The sequence below is a fragment of the Cryptotermes secundus genome, unplaced genomic scaffold (assembly GCF_002891405.2).
Source record: "Cryptotermes secundus unplaced genomic scaffold, Csec_1.0 scaffold252, whole genome shotgun sequence".
Classification (NCBI taxonomy): domain Eukaryota; kingdom Metazoa; phylum Arthropoda; class Insecta; order Blattodea; family Kalotermitidae; genus Cryptotermes; species Cryptotermes secundus.
Window position 1 is genome coordinate 43,171 of NW_019733321.1, and position 27,072 is coordinate 70,242.

The following is a 27,072-nucleotide window of genomic DNA, read 5'->3' on the forward strand; positions in this document are numbered from 1 at the left end:
TCTTCATGACGTAGTGCTCAAGTTAAGCACAGGAACAATTTTACCTTTTATCTTTTAACATAAGAGCACTGAGTCTGATACTGTGGGATCCCACAGAAAACACCGTGCCCAACACTTCTTATATTCTTGCGTGAGTATTCATTGCCTTGGAAACGTGCTTGCCGAGCCGCTGCCTAACAACGTTGGGGGGGGGGGCAGAGAGCAAGATGATCTCATAAGCCTTTTTATTTTAAATAAGGAAATTAGGCTAAAATACCTTCTGTAATAAACCTATGAGGTTGGTATAACGGCAGTGCTCTAGAGCTTTATATGGGAGGTACTCTGTTCGAATCATGGCCAGTATTTCGGCTACTTTGACTGAGGGTTTTTTTGAGGTTTATCTCACTCCCTCCAGGCAAATGATAGGGGATAGACAATACCTCGATTAGGTCACAACCACGTCCTATGAAATTATTTCTAAATCGCTATTCACAAACCACGTTACCACTAGTCTGAAACACGTTTCCCACAGGTGGCATTACTGCATGCTACCGATCGTCTTACAACGAACAATCACTCGGACACTTTCGTGGATTTTCGTGCCTGGTGAAAACTGTGCTGCATGGACAAGTAGTGTGTGTGTGTGTGTCAGTGTAATTTAAGGTTAACAATGAATTGAAATACGTATTTTCATGTGCGATATGAAGTTTAATGCTGTGCTTATGTTATTCGTTGTGATTTGCACACTGCGCAATCTTCATGCAGCAAGAATACTGGCTGTTTTTCAGCACAACGCCGAAAGTAACTTCATCATGTTCGAGACTCTACTGAAAGCACTGGCAGCAAGAGGCCATGACGTGGTTGTAGTCAGTCACTTTCCACAGCACAGTCCAGTTAAAAACTATACAGATATAAGCATTTCGGGTTCTTCCATTAGATTTAATAATAGTTTAAACATAAGCGTTGTGGAAAAAGATGACAATGTTCTGCTTCCATTTTTGATAATAAGAAACAGTGTGGAAACATGCAAAATGGTGTTGGAACATCGGAATATTGAAACTCTACTGAAATCAGAAGAGAAATTCGATCTTATTATAAATGAAATATTTGGTAGTGATTGCTTTTTAGGTTTTGTACACAAATTCAAAGCCCCCCACATTTCTCTAATGACCAGCGTCCCTTTGCCATGGTCAAACGAGCGTACAGCAAACCCAGACAACCCTGCCCACGTTCAGAACTACTGCGCACAGTACACAGACAGAATGACTTTCTGGGAAAGGCTGCAGAATACGGTGCAGACAGAAATGATTAAGTGGGTCTATTACTATTTCTCTGAGCTGCCAACACATCGGATAGCACGTAAATATTTTGGGGATGATCTCCCAGCCTTGTCGGATATTGCTCGCAACGTTAGTCTCGTTCTGGTAAACAGTCACTTTAGCGTAAACTATCCGAGACCAACAGTTCCGGTCGTCGTGGAAGTCGGAGGACTCCACATTCAGAGCGCCAGTAAGTTGCCTCAGGTATGTACACTGCAGACCGCTACATGTGGCCATGTCCTGACGCCCAGCCTAACTCGGCATACAGACCAGACTCTTATACCCGCACAGATGAAGTACCCAACTCAAAGACCAAGACTGAGAATGTGTTTCCGGCACACGTCAGGGGGCAGTGATAGATAAATGTGCAGCAATGGTAGAATGATAATTAGGAGGGGGAAACCGAAAGGTGATAAAATACTTCTCCGGTGCCACTTCATTGACCACGAATCTTACAAGAGGCCATGGGTTGAGAAATCAGTGTCTAATTATCTAATATATTGACTAATCCTTCCATTAAAAATCTGTCTCTGCTTGAAATTTGAGGATGACTGCTGTATAAGCAGACTGACCAATTCTTAACAAACTCCACGGAACAGTTCCATCTTGAAGACAACACAGGTCCTCAGATGATCAAAAACTATTTACCTTGTACAGAAACCTGTCAACAAAAGTTCCCTATTGGATCCTATTCTGAGTCACATGAATACAGTACACAAACCCACACCCATTTTAATATTATCCTCCAATCTACACCTGGGTCTCCCATAAAGTCTCTTCCACTTCCAGTTTCTTCCTGGCCTGCTACAAACGGCGCCCTCGTCGACTGATCACAATAATCGCATTTCGTAAAGCGTGCACTTCTTGTAGCTGCTCATTGCGCAAGCATAAACGTATCGATCCTGTGTTACGAGTCTGATTTCTAGATTCTTTAACTACGTTATTTCAAGTGCAGATATTACGCAGCATCCAAAAGGGTGGGAAGACATTCATGAATGGTCAGTAGGAAACGAGTCTGGAAATATGTCTGCAGATGTGGTCAGCCTTCGGGCATCAGATCATATCTACATATCCGGTCTCCCAGTTCGACCTTGCGCTCTCACACCTGTCAACAAGATGTTTATAAGGTCCGTACATATATTAGTGCGCGGAAGTTACAGTAACTGCATGAATTATGAAAAATGCGTTCCACAATTAATCTGCAAATTGTCTGCTGTGTAGGGATGCTACTGGTGTTCTTATGCTCGCAGAATCAAATGCTCGAATGATTCTCTTCATATTATTATTATTTGTCTCAGATGCCTTTGATTTAAACACAAAACAAGAAGTTCTCGGAAGAACTAATCGCTTACTTTCCTATCCTTGCATGTTAAGAATTCTATACGACGTTGATACAATAGAAAACACCTTTTACGGTGAGTAAACCGGCCACAAACTCACCTCTCACCACTATCTGGTGCCGACTTCAAATTTCGTGGAACTTCCTGAGACGTCTTCAAGGCGGTGTGCGTAATTAAGTGCTCAAAAACTTCAAATTTTGGCTTCCTAATATGGTAGTGATTAAGAAGCAGTACCGCTTTTCTGTCATATAAAATAATTTTACACCAAATTCCATGAAGTTTCTGTAACTGTTTCTAAATTGAATAAAAGACCTAGCCTTATACAAACAAATAATTTGCCGTAGGACCGGTAATGTCTCTATATCTGACCATGACGAACAAAAGATACGAAAAGTTCCACATAATAATGGACAGCACATATACAAGGAATGGATGATAAGAAAATCAGAGAGGCCGCTCAAAAAAAACCGCATTAGAAGGCTTAAAATGCGGACCACCGGCTACTGAGTCTCCGAAAAAATGCCGCTTGTAGGAACTGTTCTTCGTAAGAAAGTTCTTGTGGTACAATTCGATGTTAATTAAACCACAAAAATTATTCCAGTTCAGTTTTGAACGAATGCATATTTATTCAGGAATTTATATAACAAAGTTCTATATAAATGTTCTTTCCCTGACAATTGCGTGAAGAGTGTCAAATTTTTACGTTGTTCTTTCAGTTACTTATCATAAATGATGCCGTTGCAGAAATATGAATATTTATGAAAAAATATAAGCCTAGCAGTCAAGAGGTTATGGGGAAATATATGAAACAATAACGAAACACAGATAATCCTTAACAGCAAAATTCAACCGTCTCTCATCCATGCGCGAAATCTGGACAATGACATTTCGAAACAAATCAACAATCAGAACTGATCTTTTTAGATTAATTACACAAGGCGGACAGAAGTAAATGTATAACTTACACAAAATACTGTAAAAAAATATGTTCTGTGATTAAAAATCGAATAATTGCCAACTAAATTTTGGACTACAGAAAGAAACATGTATCTATTTGTGATGTTGGCCGACTTTTCAAATGAAAGATGAAATATTAGAACAATACATAAAGGACGGCCATTGATGGAAGTACTACAGATGTTTTACGGCAGTTGCCGATATTCTGATCTTTCGTTTGGTAAGGCTTCCCTGAAGGCCGGACACTTACACGCGATACCGGTCTATGCGTTCCGCCTGAATGACCACAAGGTTAGACGACGATACGTTTACTTGAATCAACACGATAAACCGAGTCATACTGGCAGGATAATTCGTTATTTACAACATTTTCGTCATTTCTTTCGTTTACGCCAGGCGAGATACTATCGAGATATTACAGAGGCCACAAAATTTAGTCAGCTGACTCAGTCGCGTCAAACAAAGAAGAAAGATAGGGTTATAAAACTATTCACTCTGTTTGCACGAACTCGTTTCAAACATATTCAAATATTGTTCTTCTTGGATAGGACCGTGTAGTCTAGTAGGTGGATACAGACGTTTCGGAAGAACACACTCCCACCACACTAGAGATGGGAGTTGCTGGGAGCTGGAACATAGAGGCAGTTTGTTTCCCTGAGATGTTTTTTTTTTTGGATACCGCACTATAACATGACGTAGAATATAGCGGTATGAATTATCACTGATATGAACATCTTTTGAACTCTGTGGCTTTTAGTCCGCAAGCATATTATACCGACCGAGCGACAGATATGGACATCTTAAGTATTAAAAATATACAGTGAGCTTCATTTTTCCCTACTCAATTCAATTGGCCTTTATGACATAACTTCTTAAATTAACACATCTTATTTACATAAATAAAGAAACGAACTACAAACAGTGAAATAATTATTGACGTAATCGCTTGTGTTACCAGTCATACGTTTAAACTCCAATGTAAACAAGACGAAACACTGTTTAGATATTTTCGCAATTTCATGCATATATTCACTGCTAACATGACTGCCTTTTGGATTAGTAAGTCCCCCAACGCTATTCGCTTTCTGGAGTAATTTGTCATCTCGTCCGTCCTCATGAGGAAGTTTGTGAGGGTGTTGAATTTAGAAGTATTACAGAACGTGTTATAATTTCATCCTAAGTATTTCACTTTAATGTTTTCTCAATGAGATATATTTCGTAATATTGTAATTTTTATAATACACTTGATTTGATTTTCTGTGTTATCCGGTTCGATTCCTGGACTGTGAACCGTCTATCCTGACTAGGTATTCGTGGCTTCCCTCCGCAATTCTAGGCAAATGCTGGGATGGCACATGTAGAAAGTTCAGTTCCTCTCCAGATCTTCCCAATTCCTCATACAAAACCATTCTCTGACTTCGCACTGGACGCTATGTAATACTGCACATGATAAAAAGTCGTTACATTATAACTTAAGAAGGAACAAGTGAATATATGAATATTACTTAAAGACGTGTTACGATTACGTTACACACAGAGATATTGGGTTTTCGGACTTTATCCATCGTCCTGGTTTTTAAGATAACTAAGAAAAACACTGGACCAGTGATTGAGGCTAGCTCTTTCTAAGGGACCCAACAGAATATGTGTTCTCCCTCACCTGAGGACGGAAAGAGATCCAGTTTCCGAAACGTCGTTTTTTTCTTAGTTATCTTAAAAACCAGGACGATGGATAAATTCCGAAAACCCAATATCTCTGTGTGTTATACATCATCGTCAGAATCCTACAGTAACCACGTTACACACTGCACATTGTCTGATTTTATAGGCATGACATTTCTTCAACTCGTCAGGTTTCCGCTGCTGCGGCCTAATATATGATTTCGACTTTCGAAAAATCAACATTTTACGCAGCGAATTCCAGAATTCATTCTACGTTTATTTGTATCCTCTCTACTTCCGTCTTCACGTGATTTGTTGTCGTTGAACGGTAAATATTTTCATGTTCGTATATTTTCATTTTCGAAAGTAGTGGCAATTTGATATCGGAACCGACGTGCTTTGAACACAAAACGTTTGTTAACAATTAGACCACCAAGTGCATGAAAGTTAGAAGTGAACCAAATTTCAACGTATCGCGCATTGCCAACATATTTGAGACAACGGAAATTTCCCAACTTAATTTAATTTAATAAATAACATGCTTTATTGCATATTTTATTGCAGGACATACAGACGCTGCTGGATGAGGCGCCGCAGGGCGTCATATACTTCAGTTAAGGCACCATGCTTCGTTCTGAAACGTTCCCTCCTGAGGTACTGCAGACGTTCATAGCAGCGTTCACACAGCTGCCATTTCGCGTCCTGTGGAAGTGCAAGGCTGACAAAATGCCTGCAGTCCCAAGCAACATATTTACGCGGAGCTGGGTGCCTCAGAAGGACGTTCTGGGTAACCAGTCATTTAAGGGTGCAATTTTGTAATTGCCAGAGCAATGTTATGCTTTTACAGTTCACGTACTACAAACAGTTATTCAAACCAGAATGCAGACGTGTACGTCAAATTGAAATACTTCATGGTCGCTTGAGTTTGTTAGTTTCAATTGCCAGTATTTTAAGCAACAATACACTGAAAGTTAAAAGAACGTTTCTGTTTGCGACGTCGTACACTTCAGTATCTCGATTTCACTTTCTTAATTACACAGTCATTGTTACAAAACTAATCACAATATAGTTGCTACATTTCGTAGGCTATATTCTTACTGGGCACGTATGGAAACAGGTGGGGCTCTTAAGTTCGATCAGTCACATGGAAGAACTCGAGAACCGTTGGCAGGATTTTCATGAGTTTTGTCATTTTCCAATGATATCGGACAATTTTACGGCAACTCTACTTGTCGATCTACGTGTATCTCGCAGAATATTTGTAGGAGGCATAATAATTTGGATGAAAATGTACATATATTTCAAACATACACATATGACATTTATACACTTCTCTTCTTATGTCTGAAAGCCTTCAACTATTTAAAAAAGTTATGTTATGACGGTATCTTCGAGCTCCCATATTTAATAATCAGCCATGGCTTTTTAACACAGTAAGAGTTAAAAGAAGAATTTAAGGTGCTTTAAAATAAGTTCTGTTTCTTCTTTAACGCAGTGGTACATTTAAAAAACGCCAAACAATTCATACATTCTATACAGGCCCAATTCACTCTTCGTTTAGCGTCCGTAAAAAGAGTGAACACTCAAGCCTTTATACTGACTGTTTATTCATTAAGTAAACAGTTCTGACTTATCGCTAATTTACTATCACATAACAGTGAATAACTGCATGGAAAGTTTATTGTATGAACAAGTTTCGTCCTAGCCTTCACTATTCGATTTACAATTCCTTCTGCCAAACGAGCGCAGTAAATAAAAAGGGCATACTATTGCAGCGTAGTATTAGTTAACGAATTAAAATTTCGTTTTTCTGAAAGTGTGATAATTAGGTCGTGCACACGCTTATGGAGTTCTGTGGTGGCTCCTATCACATGAACGACTTTATTGGAACAATAGAAAACAAGAAAACGACCTTTAATATGAATTTCGAAATTAAAAATATTAGGTATGCAGGACGCCGCTCACGGTAGGAAACCAGTTTAAGGCATGCACTGTCTTCGTTCACTCGGAAACCGGGATCGTGGGTTCCAATCCCACTCAGGTCATGGATGTTCAGTGTTTCTGTGTGTGTGAGTTTTTCTGCGTTAAATATAGGTAGAGGCCTTGCGATGAGGTGATCACCCGCCCAAGGAGTCTTAGACTTAGTAAATAGAAGTGAAACGGAGAGTTTCGTGGAGGTAGGCCAAGGCCGAAATTCGGGCTGTACCGCCAAAGGAAAAAAAGTATGCAGCACAAGCATCATATGTAGGAGTAATAAAACAGGAACGTTTTGGTTGAAAACCTCCACTATAATGCACGTAGTCCAAAATGGGGATATAATGTTAAATTGATAGGTCGTGAAGACATAAAAGCGACTGAAATGACTGCAGAAAAGGTCTGATTTATGATTGTCTCCGGCATTTTAACCTTGCATTTCCAAGTACACTGATCATACGTACACATAACAGCGAATGACAGTGTGACCGAGAATTATGAATTACCTGGTGCCTGAGAGAAGGAACCTGGGAAAACCTGAAAGTATCTCAGTAAACATAACGAGCGTATGAGCAGGAATTCGAAACCTGCACCTCCCGGATACGATGCAGGGTTACTAATCATGCCGTCGCGACTGACTAAAAACGTTCTTACCGCGAGCACCTGCAATAGTTGTGACGATCTTTCGAGTTTCTTGACAGCAAACTTGAGCCCTCCGCTGTTAAACAGTGCACCCGAGTATCTGAAGACGAAATTAAGAGCATGAAATTTCTTGACGGAGAGAAAAACTACCAGCTGCTTGCACATATTCTGAACTATGAAATGTGTTTCTGTAAGATTTAATATTAGCTCCGCCTGTAATACTTTCATATTATGTGGAAGTGTTCTCTTATAACGGGCCGAAGTTCTGGAACTATGCAAGTTCGGTTTTCCGTAGCAATGAAATGTTGAGTATTGCGCGAACGTAAGTTATATAAAGAGCCGGTCACGGTAGCCGAGCGGTCTAAGGCAGGGGTCGGCAAACTACGGCCCGCGGGCCAACTCCGGCCCGCCGCCGCTTTTTCTGCGGCCCGCGCGCTAAGAATAGATTTTACATATCCAAACTCTTAAAAATGTCAAAGTGGGATAATATTTCATGAAACAAGATAATTATTATAATATGAGTTTAATATTTCTGCGTCTATGAAGCTTTATTTATAGGAAGAAACCTACGTTTTATCGAACATATTGTCTATGGATGATTACGTACTCAAACGGCTGACCTTGAGTTGAGGAATTGCAAGAATTGCCGTGTGTGGCGCTCCTATAGCTCCTCAACCACTATTATCGAACACTGAATGGCTTGGGAAATGGGATTCAACTTGAAGCTACAAGGCAAAACAGTGCTAATATGTGAAACTTATACTGCGGTAAAATCATTTTGACGACAACTGGCTTTGATTGAGTCACAAATCATGTCAAGCTGTTTCGTGCATTTCCCATGCTGTCAAACATTAAAAGAAGAAGTGGATTCCCCATTCCCGCACGAATTTGCAGGTGATATATTTTCTGAGCTCAAAAAACAGTTCCAGCGACGTTTTTCGGATCTTGATGCAAGTGCAGAAGACATTTCCAGATTTGAAAATCCATTTAACTGTACAATTGAGGAACTTCCACCTAACCTTCAATTGGAAGTGATTAATCTGCAGTGTGATAACATGCTAAAAGGCAAATTCCAAGAGAACAATCTAACAGAATTCTATAAGTGTCTTCCAAGTGATGAATATGGTGAATTAAGATCATATGCTCGAGGTTTGATCTCTGTATTTGGTAGTACCTACCTGTGTGAAAAGACATTTTCAAANTGTAGACTCCAGTCTACATACGCCTTCTGAGAAGATGTACGTATTTCCCAGGGGTGTTTATTTCCTAGAAGGCTCACTATTGATGTGCCTATCAGCACAACACATACGGTCGTATTGAAATTAACACGAGTCGGATATTGTTAGAGTTTACGCAAACAAGGCTCATTCGAATCAACGGTAAAGCGAATCTGTTGATGTAAGAATTGGATTTGTTACAGGCTGTCTAATTCCAGAGGAAGCCATTCCTTGTTATGCAAAATATTTTTTGCGCATTTGTCGCGTACTATATAACTTACGTAAGATTTGAGGCTTTCACGGCGGTGACTATGAAGAAAGCAGTCTTCTGGGATTTGGCACCGTGTATATGTGGTGTTAACCGACGTTTCGGAGGAACGTATCGCCTCCATCTTCAGGGTAGACCAGTCTGCCTTTACCGGTTCTCACGGTCCCTTCGCTTGCGGATTTCTTACAGTTTTCCTTCTACCCTGAAGATGGAGGCGATACGTTCTTCCGAAACGTCGGTTAACACCACATATACACGGCGCCAAATCCCAGAAGACTGCTTTCTTCATAGTCACCGCCGTGAAAGCCTCAAATCTTACGTAAGTTATATAGTACGCGACAAATGCGCAAAAAATATTTTGCATAACAAGGAATGGCTTCCTCTGGAATTAGACAGCCTGTAACAAATCCAATTCTTACATCAACAGATTCGCTTTACCGTTGATTCGAATGAGCCTTGTTTGCGTAAACTCTAACAATATCCGACTCGTGTTAATTTCAATACGACCGTATGTGTTGTGCTGATAGGCACATCAATAGTGAGCCTTCTAGGAAATAAACACCCCTGGGAAATACGTACATCTTCTCAGAAGGCGTATGTAGACTGGAGTCTACATTTGCTATAATTTATATACCGTGTCATAGCTCAGGCGGTTAGTCGCCGGCTTTCTAACGCGGTGGCCCGGGTTCGAGCCCGGGTCAGGAGTACTGTCCAAAGATGTTGGTGGGTTGACTGAATTATGTTGGCCGAGCTGTAGCGTAATAATTCGGTGATAATGGCTGTACGATGGGTGGCTGAGCGTGTATTCCAAGCACAGAGAGCAGATACTCACTACAGAATATAGAGGATTTGTTGAGCTGTGTTATGTTACATACAAAAGCTGGCGTACCTAAGTCTGGCCAGCATTCTCCTAGTAACAACCCAGACAATATGCGCCCTGCAAATCTTTTCTCGTTCTTAAAATTTAATGTAAACTAAGGTTGCAGACAAATGTCTCGAAATCATGAACCCCTCAAGAATCCCTAGTTACACTAGAGTTTGAGAAAGGAAAGTCCCAGACGAAATACTCCTGGACTCCACTGATTTTTTAAATGGCAGGGGTAGATTTAACATTCATAAGTGGTGGCAGGTTAACCTTTCGACACGCTACAGATTTTAGTAGAGGTCATGACCCCAAATATCACACTCAGAATTCATAAAACTACAGGGGTGGGACAAGCCTTTGCGCCACAAGTCATGTGGGATTTTTGGTGAACAAAATGACACTGAGGCAGGTGTCTTCCGAGTACTTCGGATTCTCCTGCCAATTTGCATTCAACCGAATGCTCCACAAACATCATTTATCATCTGGGTCTGGTATAGTAAGCCAAACAGTGGCCGCAGTACCAAGTGGGCTCAGTCTCACCCCATGAGAAAATAAATCAAAGTAAGAATTTATCCGTCGAGACTGTAAAAAAACATCTTCACAGATACGGTTGACATTAGAAGTTCCTGAGCATGAAATTCTTTATGACTGCAATGTGTAGAACCAGTTACAAATGTGCTCTTTTCTACTTTTTCTCAATTAGTAGCGCAGTGCCAATAAATTGCTTCCGAGAAGCAGCGGCGTTACAGCTGAAACATGCATGAATCACATAGCCTTTTTAATGAAATATCTTTAAATTTTTTAATTTCTTTTGAACAACTACATTCTCAGTTTGTATTTCTTCCACTGAATCGGATAGCATAAAACAAATAGTACAAATATTGTGTTCCTAGATATTATCCATCGTCCTCTTTATGTTTGAAAACACAACGTTTCGGAGACTGGATTATGTCTCCGTCTGCAGGTAAAACTTACTCAATTGGGACTAATCGATAGAGGTAATCCTAATATCCTGAGATGGGGACTAGCTCTAGCGATTGGGTTCCAATTGTGTATGTTTTACCTGAAGACGGAGACAGAATACATTGTCTGAAACGTTGTGTTTTGAAAAATAAGCAGGACGATGGATAGTATCCAGAAATTTAATATTTTTACTAATGTACCATCGTTACAGAATTTAAGATCTCATTTTAAAAAATTGGATTCTTCTATTAATGTCTTCAGTTTACAGCTGATTTCAACGGGCCGATTTCTATTTCAAATTAATTTTTAAAATTTTCATTTATTTTAGCGCACCCCAATATTCGTTTATTTATAACTCAAGGAGGGCTGATGGGAGTGCAGGAGGCCGTGTATTTCGGGGTTCCAATGTTGGGAATTCCTTTCATTGCTGACCAGAAGCTAAACATTCAGAACTGTGTTTCCAAGGGCGTTGCAGTAATGTTGGACTACAGACATATAGCACTGGAGTCCCTTCTGAATGCGCTCAGGAGTCATTTACGATCCGAGGTGAGTGCAGCGAATGCCTCATTACTAATGTATAGCGATGCGTTGGTCTTAGGCCGGTTGAATTAGTGAATCGCGACTTTGAAGATGGCCTTGAAGATGGAGACGATATGTTCCTCCGAAACTTCGGTTGACTTTCAGTGGACTAAAAGGCATTTTAACCCAGAAGACCCTTCGTAACCACCGCTGTGAGAACCAAAAATCCAGCACTCAGACTTGCCTTTCATACGAACAAGTACTTGGGGCCGCGCCATAGCTCAAGCGGTTAGTCGCTGGCTTCCCACCGCGGCGGCCCGGGTTCGATCCCGGGTCTGGTCAAGTGGGATTTGTGGTGGACAAAGTGGCGCTAGGGAGGGTTTCCTCCGAGTACTTCGGTTTCCCCTGCCAATCTTCATTCCACAAAATTCTCCATCATCATAATCACCCGGGGCAGACTACAATAGGCCAATCGGTGGCCGCCGTGCCGAGTGGACCCAGCTGGAATAAAACAAAATACTTGTGTATACATCAGGTTCATGCTGGTTATCTTGATGTACGTATATTAGCAAGTATTTACCGATAAGTGGAGTAGATGGCAGAAACAAACGACGCCAGTGAAAGGTGCACTGTGTTGGCCACATTGCCCAAGTTTCATAGCGCACGTCCAGAGGGCAGCAATGATTAGTGCATATCGTTTTTCTACCAATTTAGTATCTTAGCATAAACGTATTTTCCTTCCAAAAATTTAAGATTAAAGCGCGCATATACAGAAAATGAATGATTTTAAATTATCCGTCAAGGGTTATATGTACGTGTATGAGACTGAGGGCTGGTGAAGTAACTTCAGTGTGACCAAGCATGGCGATTATCAGGGAGATAGTTTCCCGCTGAGATTCAAACGGGTTCTAGCTGTCCATGTAACAGGCAGTGGGGGCCCATAGGATTGTGAGACACCGAGGCTCCCACATTATCTAGACAATCGGCTCACAGATGGAGGTGAGGTTGTCAGCCTTACTCGCTTGACGCCCTTTATCCCCCAGGAAGATTCCCGGTACTCATTTATTAGAGGCTGAGTCAAACCCACGGCCATAGTACGGCTGGAAGAATTACGTAAATTGAAAAATTCCACTTCATCGGGACTCGAACCTGCAACTTTCCAGCTTGTAGCATAGTGCCTCAACCAACTACGCTACCGCTTGCTAATGTGGCTCTAAGCTGGCATAAAATATATATTTATTTCCCGAACTCTTGCCGAAAAGTTGTCACATCAGGGAAACAGCTCCGGTACTTAACTCACGTGTCACAATTAGGAAGTGCTTTCTCCAGGGAGTTTCAAATTTATTCCGGAAGAGAGGACAGTGAGCTATCATTGGAAAAGTGTCAGGTTTCTGATGAATCGTTCTTACTTCGAAAAGTATGGAGTATTAGGAACGTCGTCTTAACATCGAATAATTCCCAAGGGTTTCTTCCATGGGCCCAGTTATTTCATCCACGGAGCTAGTCACTAGATGAAGAAAGTCGTCTTCTGGGATCTGGCGCCGTGTATTCTTTTTTTTTAACTGACGTTTCGGAGGAACATATCGCCTCCATCTTCAGGATAGTTGAGTTGCGTGCGAATACAGATAGCTGTAGCTGCACGCAACTCAACTACCCTGAAGATGGAGGCGATATGTTCCTCCGAAACGTCAGTTAAAACCAAGAATACACGGCGCCAGATCCCAGAAGACGACTTTCTTCATAGTCATCGCCGTGAAAACCTCAAAACTCGCATAGTCACTAGATGATCATGGACCTAGGCTGTGGAGTTTACAATAAGAATTGTGGAGTAAATTCAATTTCTGTTAAGTTGCTGGGTCCCTTGTTACCACAGCATGGCGCCATCTGGTTTCGGAAGGAGAAGACAACCTCCAGATATGGGAGACAACGGCAAAAGTTATTTTAGACCATTATTTTTTAATTTGTCCATCATAGAATATTATCAAAACAACTGCCTTTCGGCACGCAAGGTTCATGCTTAACATTTCATGGATTCAGCCCTCGGTGAGTCTGGGATGAAACGTAGTTCGGACACACAAGGGACTCGCTCACTCATGGAGCTGAGCCCATCTCGAGAAGCCGCCAATTGTGTAGCTACTCAAGAACTTCCCAGCATTTTATGGAATCCGAAGGTTCTTTACCGTGTTCACAAGAGCCCTCCACCGGCCCCTATCCTGAGCCAGATCGATCCAGTCCATACTATCCCAGTCTATCTCTCTAAGATCTATTTTAATATTGTCCACCCACCTACGTCTTGGTCTTCCTACTGGTCTCCTTCCTTCTGGCTTTCCCGCCAGTATCCTATATGCATTCATCTGCTCCTCATTCGTGCTACATGCCACAGTCGTTTCGAGAAAATGAGTCTTACCAGGAACAGATGTAATATCAAGAGAGTGTTAAAAAGAAACATATTTTTCGCAGCTCATTATTGAGATCCAGATCAGATAGAGGCCCTCAGGACCTGAGATACTGGACTTATAGTGTTCCCTGTGAGTTGGTAAACTCCGCTAAGATTGTACTTATCATTTTTGTTTTCATTTATTGTTAAAAGACGTTTAATATTGTTTTATTTGAAAATAAATATAAACGAAAAAAAAATGCTAAGTACAATCTTAGCGGAGTTTACCAACTACACGTACAATGTGCTGACTGTCCGTTTAAATACATAGGATAAACGACATACCTTTAAAATCAGATTCAGAGAACACGTGAGAGAGACAACAAATAATGGACAGAGATTCAAATTTGCTCAACATATAATATCAGACTCCACACATGAATCTACTAAGACAGACAAAACATTGGAAATTCTATATATCGGCAAGACAGGTCGAACACTGGATACTTAGGAAAGATTTCATATTTACGAAATCAGTAAACAAAATTTACAACTGAACAATAATTTTACTGAAATTTTTAACCCTATATATAATGTAAACATCCATGCATACCAAACATAATCTACAGTTATGTCTCCCTCCCACCACATCCTCACACCCCCTACCTCTCCCCTTTCCCATCCCCTCCTTCTCTTGCAACGACTTCACAAATAACATACATCACCAAATCAGTTGCAATCTATACTCCATACAGAGCGGACAAATACATTGTAAGATGAGGCACCGGCTAAACAGTAAGCAAACAATACACCTATAGCATCGATACCAAAATCAATAGTTAATTACAATAAATTTAATGCCATTGTTCTCACATCACTTCCAGATCAATGTGAAAACTATACTACATCTACACCACGGGCCTCCAAGCAGTTTATTACGTGTATACAAGTCTAGAATATACCGCAATGTCCGCGGGAATATAACAAAATTGCAACAACTGACTTGATGATAGGCAATATCACATGAAGGGTTTTTAACCTTATTTTACGCCATAATTTTCGTTTTTATAATAAGTTTATAGTTCACTGTGTTTTTATACCATGTAATTATAATATAATAATTATCAGGCATCCAGCTTCACCATCGCAATTGCAGTTCAGTGGTGTGTGAATATGGTGATCATGTGTTTGCCTGATGTTGGCTTTAATAGCCGAAACATGTAGCTAAGCTAATTTTAGCCTTGACCATTGTATTGTTGTGCTGAGACGGATTCTAAGAAAGAATTGAATACTTGAACTATTCCAAGCTGAAGCCGATCATAGTGGCTGCGCAGTATAAACCATGAACCGTCTTCTCCCGCTCGAACACTGGGATCGTGGGTTCGAATTCCACACAAGACAGAGATGCCTGCATGCGTTTATTATGTGTTTGTGTTTTTCTGTATGCAGGTAGCGGCCTTGCTATGAGCTGATCACCCCTGCAAGGGGTTCTACAGATTCTGTATGGATTAAGAAACTGAAAAAGCCACGGACTTCCACAAGGACTGTAGAGTCATACATAGATTTCAAGTTGAAAAGAAAATTTAATTATCTAATTCCAGATCCTGTTAATTTTGGGTTCCACCCCAGCCTAAATCTAAAATGTGAGTCGTCCCTCTCGAGGCTTCGCAAGAGTGTCGCGTTCCCTTTCAATTTCTGAAGTTTATGTGACGTCACAGGCAACTTACTACTTCCTCGTACTGATTGGTGTGTTCAAACAGAGCGGTACTTCTATTCCAGATTCTATTGGTCACTTAACCCCACATTGTGTAGTTGTAGGTCAACTAAGTTCCGCGACACATGGGTGCCATGTCGTGACTTCCGCTCTGTCCTAAACGAAAACCGAGTCTCCCCGTGACTTTCGTGAGAAGTGGGGGCAGCGCGACACTGATTTCTGACTGGAGTACTCGGTGGAGGCAGTTCGTGGCCACAGGAACGGCAACGCTAATCTAAAGAGAAAGAGTGAGAGTGATGTTGTGTTCCTACTGGAAGAAGTGAGAAGTCGACAAGTTCAAACGATGGAGACTTCGAGTTAGCGGCCCTGAGACCCCGTTCGTAACTGAAAAATCAAGAAGTTGTTTGATGCAGGAAGAGCTAATGTGGGAAATGGGGAGAACGGAACTCAGTCAGACTATAGAACTATTTAAGAAAGAAATACAGGCAATGTAAGAAGAACTAAGTATGTTCCAAAAAGACAAGTAAAATATACCAAGCATAGAACATAACCTGAGGGCAATATGAAGGCACATATTACCAACTGGAAGCTGAGGAGAATGCCTGAGTCTCGGAGACATTTCCTGCTCGGAATTTCTGCTCTTCATATCGCATTCTTCGGCTGACTAATTCTAGAAGAGTGTTGCTCAACCGCCGGGCAGCGGCCCGGTACCTGGCCCTGGCATCAGTTATACCGGGTCCTCATCTTAAAGAAAATGTAGTTTATCGGGCCGCGGTCTCGCAAAGGTTGAGAAACATTGCTCTAGAATGGTTGGAATGATGGAACACGTGTGCCGGTGAAGAAAACAAAATATTCTGACGATCTTTAGGGAGATGTTTTTGGGAATACACGGACCGGTAAACCGGTCAGATGTGAGGAAAATACTATAATGGGTCTTAATAATATAGATTGTGACAATATAAAATTTATTGACTCAGAATAGGGTCCAAGAAGGCGATTTTTGTGACAAACTTTTAGCCCCAATAACAGTGAATTTCTTCGTAAAGGTAAAAGTTAGGATGAAGTTGTCCCCTTGCTTAACTAATTAAGTACTACGCCATGAAGGCGTATGGGGGAGTGGATGTATAGATCCACGTTTTCTTGATCTTGACACTAGCTGGAGTTGAGTGGTATGCTTCACGCCCCGACTGCTTTAACTCTGGGAAGAAGCCCCCGGTACCCATTGGATAGGTGGCTGAGTGGACTCCAGAGACGGTATGAACGACTTTGAGAAGAGAAAATACTTGACCCTAACGAGACTCGAATTCCGACCCCTTAGAGGTCCAGCATGTAGCTAGTCGCTATACCCACTGCGCTGTCCTGGCTCCTACAGTGAATTCCATCATAATTTGAATTAATTCTTATTAATTGTTGTTATTTATTAGAATAGATTTAAGTCACATAACAGCACATTTTCATTGTTTTAGTTTCCAGAAGAACGTAAGGCAACTGTCCAGGATATTTCGTGATCGCCCTCAGTCAGCGCTTGAGACCGCAGTTTTCTGCACTGAATACGTCATCAGATATGGCGGAGGGACGCACTTACGGTCAGCAGCTTTGGAACTTGCTTGGCACCAATACATGCTAATAGATGTAATCCTGGTGCTAGTAGTCATATCTGTTATTGCCCCTTTCGTCCTATTCCGTATCGTTAAGAAAATCTGTCGCTGTTGGTCAACTACCGAATCCATTTCTTCTACAAGTAATTATCCCCCCAAATTAAAAAGGACATAAATGAATTATGGGATCCTTTAGGATTTAAAAATCACAGATGCATTTAATGCAGTTTAAGGTTGATGAATTTCTTTCTACAATAATTTAAGTTTTCCTGTAAGTAAATAAATATCCTATTTTTGGGAAACGCCGAAGACTTTTGCTACAAATGCCGTTTCTTTTTCTCTAAAAAATCAAATGTTCTAATTAACTCCTTGGAGTAAGCCCTTCTTTAGAAGCCACCAATTCTTCAGCTACTCAAGAGCTTCCCAGCATTTTATGGAACCCGAAGTTCCATTACCGTGTTCACAAGAGCCCTCCACTTCTCCGTATCCTGAGCCAGATCGATCCAGCCCAATCCACCTCATCCTCTCTCTCTCTCTCTAAGATATTTAATATTGTCAACCACCTACGTCTTTGTCATCCTAGTGGTCTCTTTCCTTCCGGCTTTCCCACCAATATCCCATATGCATTCCAAGCAAATATTTTGTGTGCTGTAAATCTTAGAACATTGTTGCCACGAATCATGCTCTTGTCTTTATTATAATCCCGTTTGTGTTCCAGGTTGCATGGTTAACTAACAAACTAAGTAACTGCACATAACTAACTTCTTGACGCAATGCCTTTGCATGAGATGTTAACAGTCCCTTAGACAGTAAAGAAATTTCACGTCTTTTACAGAACCCAAAGTTCACTACCGTGTTCATACGTGACTTTGTGTCCTAGAGATCTCCCTTGTGAAGATTTGTTTTTAATATTATTTTCCCATGTAAACCTAGGTCATGTGACGTGGACAGAGCCGCGATTCCTCAGTCGGCATAGCAAGGTGCTGGGCGGGCGGTTTTTGATCTCGGGCAGGAGTAAGCGGGTTTTCTCTTTTCCCTAGCGTCCAGAATGTCTCTGGGACTCACCCAGCCTCATGCAAAATGGATGCCGAGGTGCGATTTTCCAGGAGTAAAACGGCCGGGACGTGAAGTTAACTACTTACTTCCATCTAGTGTCGAGGTGAAGAAGGGTGGAGCTACACCTTCATTCCCCCACATGTCTTCATGGCGTAATTCTTAAATAATTTAGCACGGGGAATTTCACCTTTTTCGCATTTACCTTCAGCACCTCAGGGGTATGAGGTAGCGTAGTTGGTTAAGGCACTGTGCTACAAGCCGGAAGGTGGCGGGTTCCAGTCCAGATGAGGTTGAATTTTTCAACTGACCTAATCCTTCCAGCCGCACACTGGCCCTGAGTTCGACTCAGCCTCTAACAGAAATGAGTACCAGGAATCTTACTGGAGGGTAAAGGGTGGCCGGCGCGTAAGGCTGACAATCTTGCCGCCATCTGTGAACCGACTGCCTAGAAAATGTGGGAACCTCGACGTCTCAAAACCCTATGGGCCTCCACGGCCTGTTACAGGGATAGCTTTACATTTTTTACCGTTGCGTTCAGCATGTGAAGTGGATCCCTGTTCATCATAGCACGACGCGTCATCACGCTGAGATGGAGATCAAGACTTCCAGGTATGGAGGGCAGATAGACTGTAGCCTGGATATGAAGGCTTCACTCGATCCTTTAGAAAAGGCAGTACACAGGCACACATATGCTCTTAATATATTGACGGAGCAGATATCACACAGCCGGGAAATAGATTCGGTTTCCAAAAGCTGTGTTCTTCAGAGTTCCTCGCGATGGACAAAGTCCAAAATGTCGGTAATCCCGAATGTATGCTCGTACATCATTGTTGGAATCCTTTAGAATCGACTTGTCAAGAAAGACTGAGCTACATGGAGTCATTTGTTTTGTCATTTTTAAACTGTGACACGTCATTCGTTGCTAGGCAACGCACGGTATACACGCTACGTCATCAAACAACAGAGCCCGCGTTAAGGAATTACTTGCTCATACGTCATACAACAACAGAAAAAATTATGGTGGTTCTTTTTCTATATGTTACGACTCGAGGCTGGTTAGAGCTAGTCAGAAGTCCTTGGGGAGACTTCAGGTAGTGAATGTCGTAAGCCCAGACCACGCCGACATTCTTGGCCCAATGTGGAAGCGTGTAGACACCATACAGTTCTGAATAACCAGCCCCGTACGTTCAAGACAATAGGAAAGAAGCAGTCTCCAACTTACGCCGTCTTTTCCCGGCGGACTGAAACAGTTGAAACCTAAATGTACCAACTTATGCTATAGTGGTTGTCAGAGTCGCCTTAGTCGGCTAGTACAATTTGGTGTGACCAGGGCTTTTGAAATACTTACATTCAACCCCTAACCAGCGTTGCAACATCGGTTTATCGGCGTTAATTTGTAGCAGTAATCTCAAGTGGGCTTCAGTAATGTACGTGTACTTTTCAAGTCATTCAGTACGTGTCCTAGGTAGCCTCTCAACAGCCATCCACATACCCGTCCTACTGACTATACGTGGTCCAGTAGAAGCAGACAAAATTAAACCTAATTTTATCTAGAGGTAATCTAACTGGGAACTTTTTTAAAATTACTTAGAAAAGGATCTCAGTATTCACTACTAGCAGGGGAAGTGCTTGAATAGCAAGACAGATGTAACGGTTAAGCACCTTACTGACATCCTCAACAGAGCCACCCTTCATGCCGTACCGCTGTAACTTACTGACATCCTCAACAGAGCCACTCTTTATGCCAAACCGCTGTAACTTACTAACATCCTCAACAGAGCCACCTTTTATGCTATACCGCTGTAACTTACTGACATCCTCAACAGAGCCACTCTTTATGCCATACCACACTAACTTACTGACATCCTCAACAGAGCCACTCTTTATGCCATACCGCTGTAACTTACTGACATCCTCAACAGAGCCACTCTTTATGCCATACCGCTGTAACTTACTGACATCCTCAACAGAGCCACTCTTTATGCCATACCGCTGCAAAGGAGAACTTTCAAATCAATTCAAATTGAAACCTCCACTAGCATTCTCATTCAAAGAACGACCATGCTTCGGCTGCAGTAGCAAAGAACTCATGACGTCACTCTTCTCCCTCTCATTAATTTTTTAAAAGAGAAAATATATTCGGCAATAAAAGATCACCAACATCATGAAAGAAACCTGGAGGATAATTAAAAGCTTAACAAATATTAATGCTAATATCCCACCCTTTACCAATAATGAAAAACCGCGACAAAATTCAGGAAAAATTAAACACGTTTGCGGATACCGTAGAACAAATTTTCTGTACAGATTCCAACACTGGTCATATCATATAGTGAATGACTTCCTTGAACAGCCAACGACAGATCGGGTGAGGGCTACAAATCACTCTGAAACTGCTAACTGCTTGAATTGTCCACCACTACAAACCACGCAAAGCAGCTGAGCCTGATGGTATACTTCAATATCTGCCGCGGCTAGTTCTCAAATTTACTGCCAAAATATTTAACAGATCTAAACTATGCTCTGTGGCTTGAGTCCACAAGCGAACTATTCCAACCGAGCGGCCGCCGCTTGTCGGCGAAGTTAGTGCCAACTTTAGCCGATAGAGGTGTCGCGTGGTCAGCGCAACGAAATCCCACGGCCGTTAATTTCGATTTACTAGACCGGAGCTGCTATTTCCTTGAAATAGTTCCTCAATCACGAGGATCAGTGGGCCCCATTCCAGACCAACTATTTGTTATAAAATCTGGTAGCGCTGGGAAGGAAACCGTGACCTCTGGATCTGTAGCCAGGAACTCTGACCACTAGACCACAGACCACAGATCACATGAGCTAAATTATTTTTCCACAAAATAAAGAGAGGCTGAAATCATTATGCTTCCGCTACCAGGCAAAGACCACACGTCCCCGCTGAAATATAATTCAATAAGCCTATTGAAGTCTTTAAGTAATCTTAATCAGAAAATCATTTCGAAAAGACTAAAATTCCAACTTCGGGAGCTGCATATTATCTGAAACGACCAATGCGGTTCTAACAGAGGCCACCCCACAACACATGCATTGTTAAGAAACGTAGAGTGCATTTCGCCGGGTTTTCACAACGTAGCTACAGTAACTTTTTTCCTTTATACTGAGCAAGAATTCGACAAGGTTTTGACCACAGGACTAATTGTTAAACTTATTACGACAAAAATCCCACTTCCCTTATAGATATAATATACAACTATCTCCAAAATAGATCCTTTTCTCTAATGCACAGAAACTATGCCTACGCCCAATTCAGGTAGGAGTACAAGATAGGTTCCTCAGAACCACACTCTTCAATAAAGTAAGTAAAGTTGTTCCTGAGCTTAACTAATTAAGCACTAGGCCATGAAGGCGTATAGGGGGAATGAGTGTACAGATCCACATTTTACTGACCTCGGCACTAGCTTGAGGTAAGTGTCAGCTTCACGCCCCGGCCGCTTTACCTATGGAGAAAGAGCCGAGGTACCCATTGGATAGGAGACTGGGTAGCCCCAGAGTCTGTCTGGACGACGTGGAGAAGAGAAAATTATTGACATTATCGGGACTCGAACTCCGACCCCTCGGTCGTCCAGTCCGTAGCCAGTAGCTATACCGACTGAGCTACTCTTGGGTATTTATACTAATGATATACAATTAGTTGAAAGTGACTCTAATGTAGCTATTTCGGTCTGTGCTGACGACACAATTATTAGTGTTCGGTCAGGCGGCAGAGTAATGGGATTTAGAAGTTAAACAGTGCTATAGGCCTTTTAGAGTCGTGGGTCCGGAAATGGAGAATAAGGATTAATACAAAAAATGCACAATTACAACGTTTTCCAAACGACTGGTCCGCTTTTGCCGCAGTACGCATCCAGTAACATTTGTAACGAAAATATAGCTCGGGCTAATCAAACAAAGTTCCTTAGCGTTACACTTGATTCCAAATTAACACACAGAACCCATATATCCTGCATTTTGCGCACAGCTAAGTATAAACTGAGGCAACTGTTCCCTATCTTAAACAAATCCTGCACTGTTACCCTTAACTTACAGCCGGTACTTTACAAATCACTTATCCGTCCCATACTGCCATATGCCTCTCCCGCATGGGGCTATGCTGTAAACATCTAAAAACAAACTCTGTCGTTTTAGTCCGCAAGCGAACTATACCGACCGAGCGACCGCCGCTGTCGGCGAAGTTAGTGCCAACTTTAGCGGATAAAGGGTGTCGCGTGGTCAGCGGAACGAATCCCCAAGGCCGTTAATTTCGTTTTTCTAGACCGGTGCAGATATTTCCTTGAAATAACTCTTCAATTATCCTCACGAGGCTGAGTGGACCCCGTTACAGATCCATTAATTCTCAGCCGGGAATCGAACCCAGACCTCTGGATCTGTTGCCAAGAACTCTGATCACTATACCCCAGAGGCGGTCACCACCTATATAAATAAATTATAGATATTACAAAAAAGTCCTCAGGATAATAATAAAATTACCGAGGGTAACACTCATTGTAACCGTACATAAACAGATGAGAATGCCATCAATGAGAAGTCATATAAAAGGTTAGCGAGGGCAATGTATCGAAAGTCGGTACCCAGGGAACTGGACACCACGAACCCATCAGTGACAAATATCTGCGCCCGTTAGCCCTGCTCTGTACGGCAATCTTAAGTAACGCAAGAAAACAATTAGCTGCAATTGTTCATTATCCCTAGCTCAATGCATACATCATCCTAGACCCCCACACTCCGACAAAACATTAAAACAACAGAAAGTCTCTTTACAGGTAAACAGAATATTGAAAGCTTCCCAGAGAGTCCAGTCAGTAGGCGGCGATGTGGTGTAAGTGAAAATTAGAGATAAACTATGAACTCTTAACAATCCGCTGTATTGGATGAGCAACAAACTTCACGTAACATCCGATCGCCCCCACAACTACAATAGATAGTGAAATTTACCCATATTCGCAATCACAAATATAAATACATATATGTATGCATGTACGTGCGTGTGGGTATGTACGTTATACCCAACTGTTTGGCACTCATCCAAATTATGGACATAGAAAGAAAGATCTGTGTACAAAAAGTGTAAACTTTTTTCCCCCCCCAAATTAAACAACAGCACAGATAGGTACTAATGTAAGTGCTCGAGCATTTAATGATGGACTACAGGCTAGATGTCAGTTTGAATCCTGAAGGTCCTATGACCGGCTAAATCGATCAATAATTTCCGTGGTTTTCCCCGGTCCTAGAGAAAATACTGAGTTGTTACAGAAACTGCATTTTGTACTGTTTGCTTCATATACAGAGCTCCCAATGGTAACATTAAACTTACGCCCTGATGTAGCCCTCCCAATGTTAGATCAAATTTCGCTATAATTGAGCCCTTCCAGCGTCATAAAAATTAATTCATAAATACATTACCTTTACCAGAAGGAGGAGCGGGCAGTGTCTGAGAACATTCAAAACTGGAGATAATGTTTCTTGTCCCCCATCCAATTGTAGTATCAGTTTGGTGAGCCGAGAGGGCGTAGTCGGCATAGCGACTGGCTACCGAATGGATGACTAAGGGCTTAGAGTTCGAGTCCCTGTAGGGTCAAGAAATATCTCTTCTCCTAATTGTCCAGGCCGGCTCTGGGGTCCACGCAACCTTCAATCTAAGGGGTACCAGGGGCTCTTTCCCAGGGGCTAAAGCGGTCAGGACGTGAAGCTGACCACTCAACTTCAGCTAGTGCCGAGGTCAAGAAAATATGGATCTATACATCCACTCCCCCATGCGCCTTCATGGCGTAGTCCTTAATTCGTTGAGCCAGTCATGATTAATTGCAAGCTAGCTGCTATGCAGCGAGGATCTGAGCACAGAAGCAGAAGAACCTTCAAGCAAGGAACAGCGAAGACACAGAAGACTTTGAATTGCTGCAGTTAAGTTTCGTGTACAATGTGCAGACGCATGAAACATTTGTGCACGTAGTTGCCTGTATTTGCTAGTTATAAGTGGCCAATAAATGAAATTTCCAATCCAAACCATGTTTCTAGTCACTAACACGTGACAATGTATGCGATTTGTTTCGTATTTCAACACATCTGCAAAGCAAATGGCCTTCGCGAGCGAAGCCATTCTTGGTTTCGGGGCCCGTTGGNTTTTCACCCTTCACCAAAGATATGAACTTTCTTAACTAAGATCAAATGCTATAACCGAGATAATGTTCTGACTTGTGACGTCTCAGAAAAGTAAAGCATGGCGGTGCAGACAGTAATTATTTATGACCCTACGAAATGACGATATCAGTCTGCAAGATTACGGGGCCCCATAACCCAGAAGACCAAAATTCTCCAACGTGAAAATATAGCAGGACATACAAGCAATGTTAAATTGAAACCGCATGCGGGAAGTGTGCACCATAGGTTTCGTCTAAATAATCCTCAGATCCTATAATTTGACGGGGCAACGCGGTAGCATAGTTGGTTGAGACTATGCTACAAGACGGAAGGTCGCGGGTTCGAATCCCGATGAGGTGGATTTTTTGAACTGACCTAATCCTTCCAGCCGCACTATGGCCCTTGGGGTCGACTCAGCCTCTAACAGAAATGAGTACCAGGAATCTTCCTGGGGGGTAAAGGACGGCCGGCAGCTAAGGCTGATAACCTTACCGCCATCTGAGACGACTGTCTAGAGAAAATGCGGGAGCCTCGACGTCTCACAACCCTTTGGGCATCCAGAGCCTGTTAGAGGGATAGCTTTACTTTACCTATAATATGACTACAAATCTAAGTTCGACTCCTGGTAGGAGAAATACCGTATTTACGCATGTATAGGCCGCACATTTTTTGCCAAAAATTCAAGAGGAAAACTGGGGTGCGGCTTATATTCGAAATATTCTAAATCACACTTCATTTAAAAAAAAATTATATTCATAATTAGTAATACAGGGTGTAATACTCCTGAAATAATATTCCAAGAAAATTATTTTTTCTATAATTTCTGCCTGAAAATTGTGCTGCGGCCTATACATGCGTAAATACGGTATTTTATTTCTTCGTGTCCAGACCGGCTCTAGGACCCACACAGCCTCCTGTACGATGAGTACCGTGGGTAGTTCCCCAGGGAATAAAGCGGCAGGTGTGTAAAAGCTGTCCACTTACCTCGAACTAGTGCAGAGATTAAGAATAGTGGAGCTACACCTCCATTCCCACTTATGCCTTCATGGCATGGTGCTTAATGAATTAAGTCCAGACGTAACCTCCTCGTACCTTACATTCTCATTAAATCAATGGAACCATGCCCTTGAGAATTTATCACCCCTCTAATCAAGAAATCTCTCAGCCATTTTGAAACTCAAGTTTGTTTACGTGTTCACAAGAGGCTGCCAGTAACCTGAGACAAACAAACCGTCCAACATCTTAACACTTTATTCGCGCAAATCCCACTTGAACGATAGCCCCCCATTCTAACACGTCACGAATCGGTTCCACAGAAAGTGGCTTCACACCGCAGAGCCTAGGAACGGTTTGCGGCTGAACTGGATGAAGCAGTACTATATTAGGCTTTCTTTCGCGTTTCTTTCGTCTTCTCTGCTGCCCCTTAGTTACCCATCAAAGGCCCCTTACGTGTGCAACAGCCTTGAGAAGCAGCACGTCTGCACGAAGAGATCGTCCCTGACCCGGCACTTCAATGGTCAGACAGTTAAGTTCGTCTATCTTACGTAATACAGGAATTAGTCTCTGTATTCATATCGCCCTCAGAACCAAACATGTGGGCACCAAAGATCACGAAATTTATTATTCCAATGACATCGTGAAGCAACCAAGCGCTGTCATTCTGCCTCATTTAGATAATCCCACGAGAATTATGTTTGTTTACCTTGAATGACCGAGGGACACTGGTTCTGTGAAAACTAATGACGTCACTTAGCTTCCGGTCTTCTGAGAGGATGGAAAATAGTGGAAATGGTTATTCCACTTTGAAGTACAAGACTTGCAAGCACGTTATATGTGATTTTATTTCTCCCAAATGAGCACTGTGTTCAGCCAATGGAAAGAAATATTTTCTTACGTCAGAGCCAGTAGGCAGTGAAAACATGTATAGATTATTTTAAGGATAGTTCGAAGTATGCCATTTTTTCAATTGACATAATCCTTCCTGCCGTACTACGGCCCTGGGGTCCACTCAGCCTCTAACAGAAAGGAGTACCAGGAAGACTTCTGGAGTGTGAAGGGAGGCCGGAGGGTAAGTCTGACAACTTCACCACCATCTGTGAGCCGATTATCTCGAAGAAGTGGCAGCCTCGACCTCTCACACTTTTATGCGCCTTAACGGCCTCTTACAGGAAGAGGTTTACTTCTTTTTTTTTAAATTTTTTTACGAACGAAAGGATAGTTTCAGGATCATTTTATGCATCAACGGGGATATTATCACTATTCATAAGATTCCGGTTCCTGGTCAAAGCGAACATACCATGAAATTGTCATAATACATAAGCAGTTTCATTTAAAAGTTTGTGACGATGGTACATTAGTACAAATATTATGTTTTTGGACATTATCCACCGTCTTGTCTTTATCTAAAAACACTGTCCTGTTTATATTCCAAAACACAACGTTTCGGAGACTGGA

The 27,072-nt window shown here is 41.9% G+C and overlaps 2 protein-coding genes across 4 annotated transcripts in view; one reads left to right on the forward strand and one right to left on the reverse strand.

The window, feature by feature from the left end:
* Positions 1 to 27,072, reverse strand: part of LOC111867926 (zwei Ig domain protein zig-8-like) — a gene marked incomplete at its 3' end in the record, with an annotated part of 336,655 nt that overhangs the window by 32,334 nt on the left and 277,249 nt on the right. The gene's annotated exons all lie outside the window — the stretch shown is intronic.
* On the forward strand, positions 642 to 17,393 carry LOC117282590 (2-hydroxyacylsphingosine 1-beta-galactosyltransferase-like). Of its 3 annotated transcripts, none has more exons than XM_033752863.1 (2): positions 642 to 1,502; positions 17,263 to 17,393. In XM_033752863.1, the coding sequence occupies exons 1-2, from the start codon at positions 672 to 674 to the stop codon at positions 17,302 to 17,304; spliced, it is 873 nt and encodes a 290-aa protein (XP_033608754.1). In that variant the 5' UTR covers positions 642 to 671; the 3' UTR covers positions 17,305 to 17,393. The 3 variants fall into 3 exon arrangements, 2 of the variants coding, with proteins under 2 accessions (XP_033608754.1, XP_033608753.1); XM_033752862.1 differs by lacking the exon at positions 17,263 to 17,393 and adding an exon at positions 5,822 to 5,965; XR_004513385.1 differs by lacking the exon at positions 642 to 1,502 and adding an exon at positions 14,823 to 14,877 and having other exon boundaries at positions 17,263 to 17,348.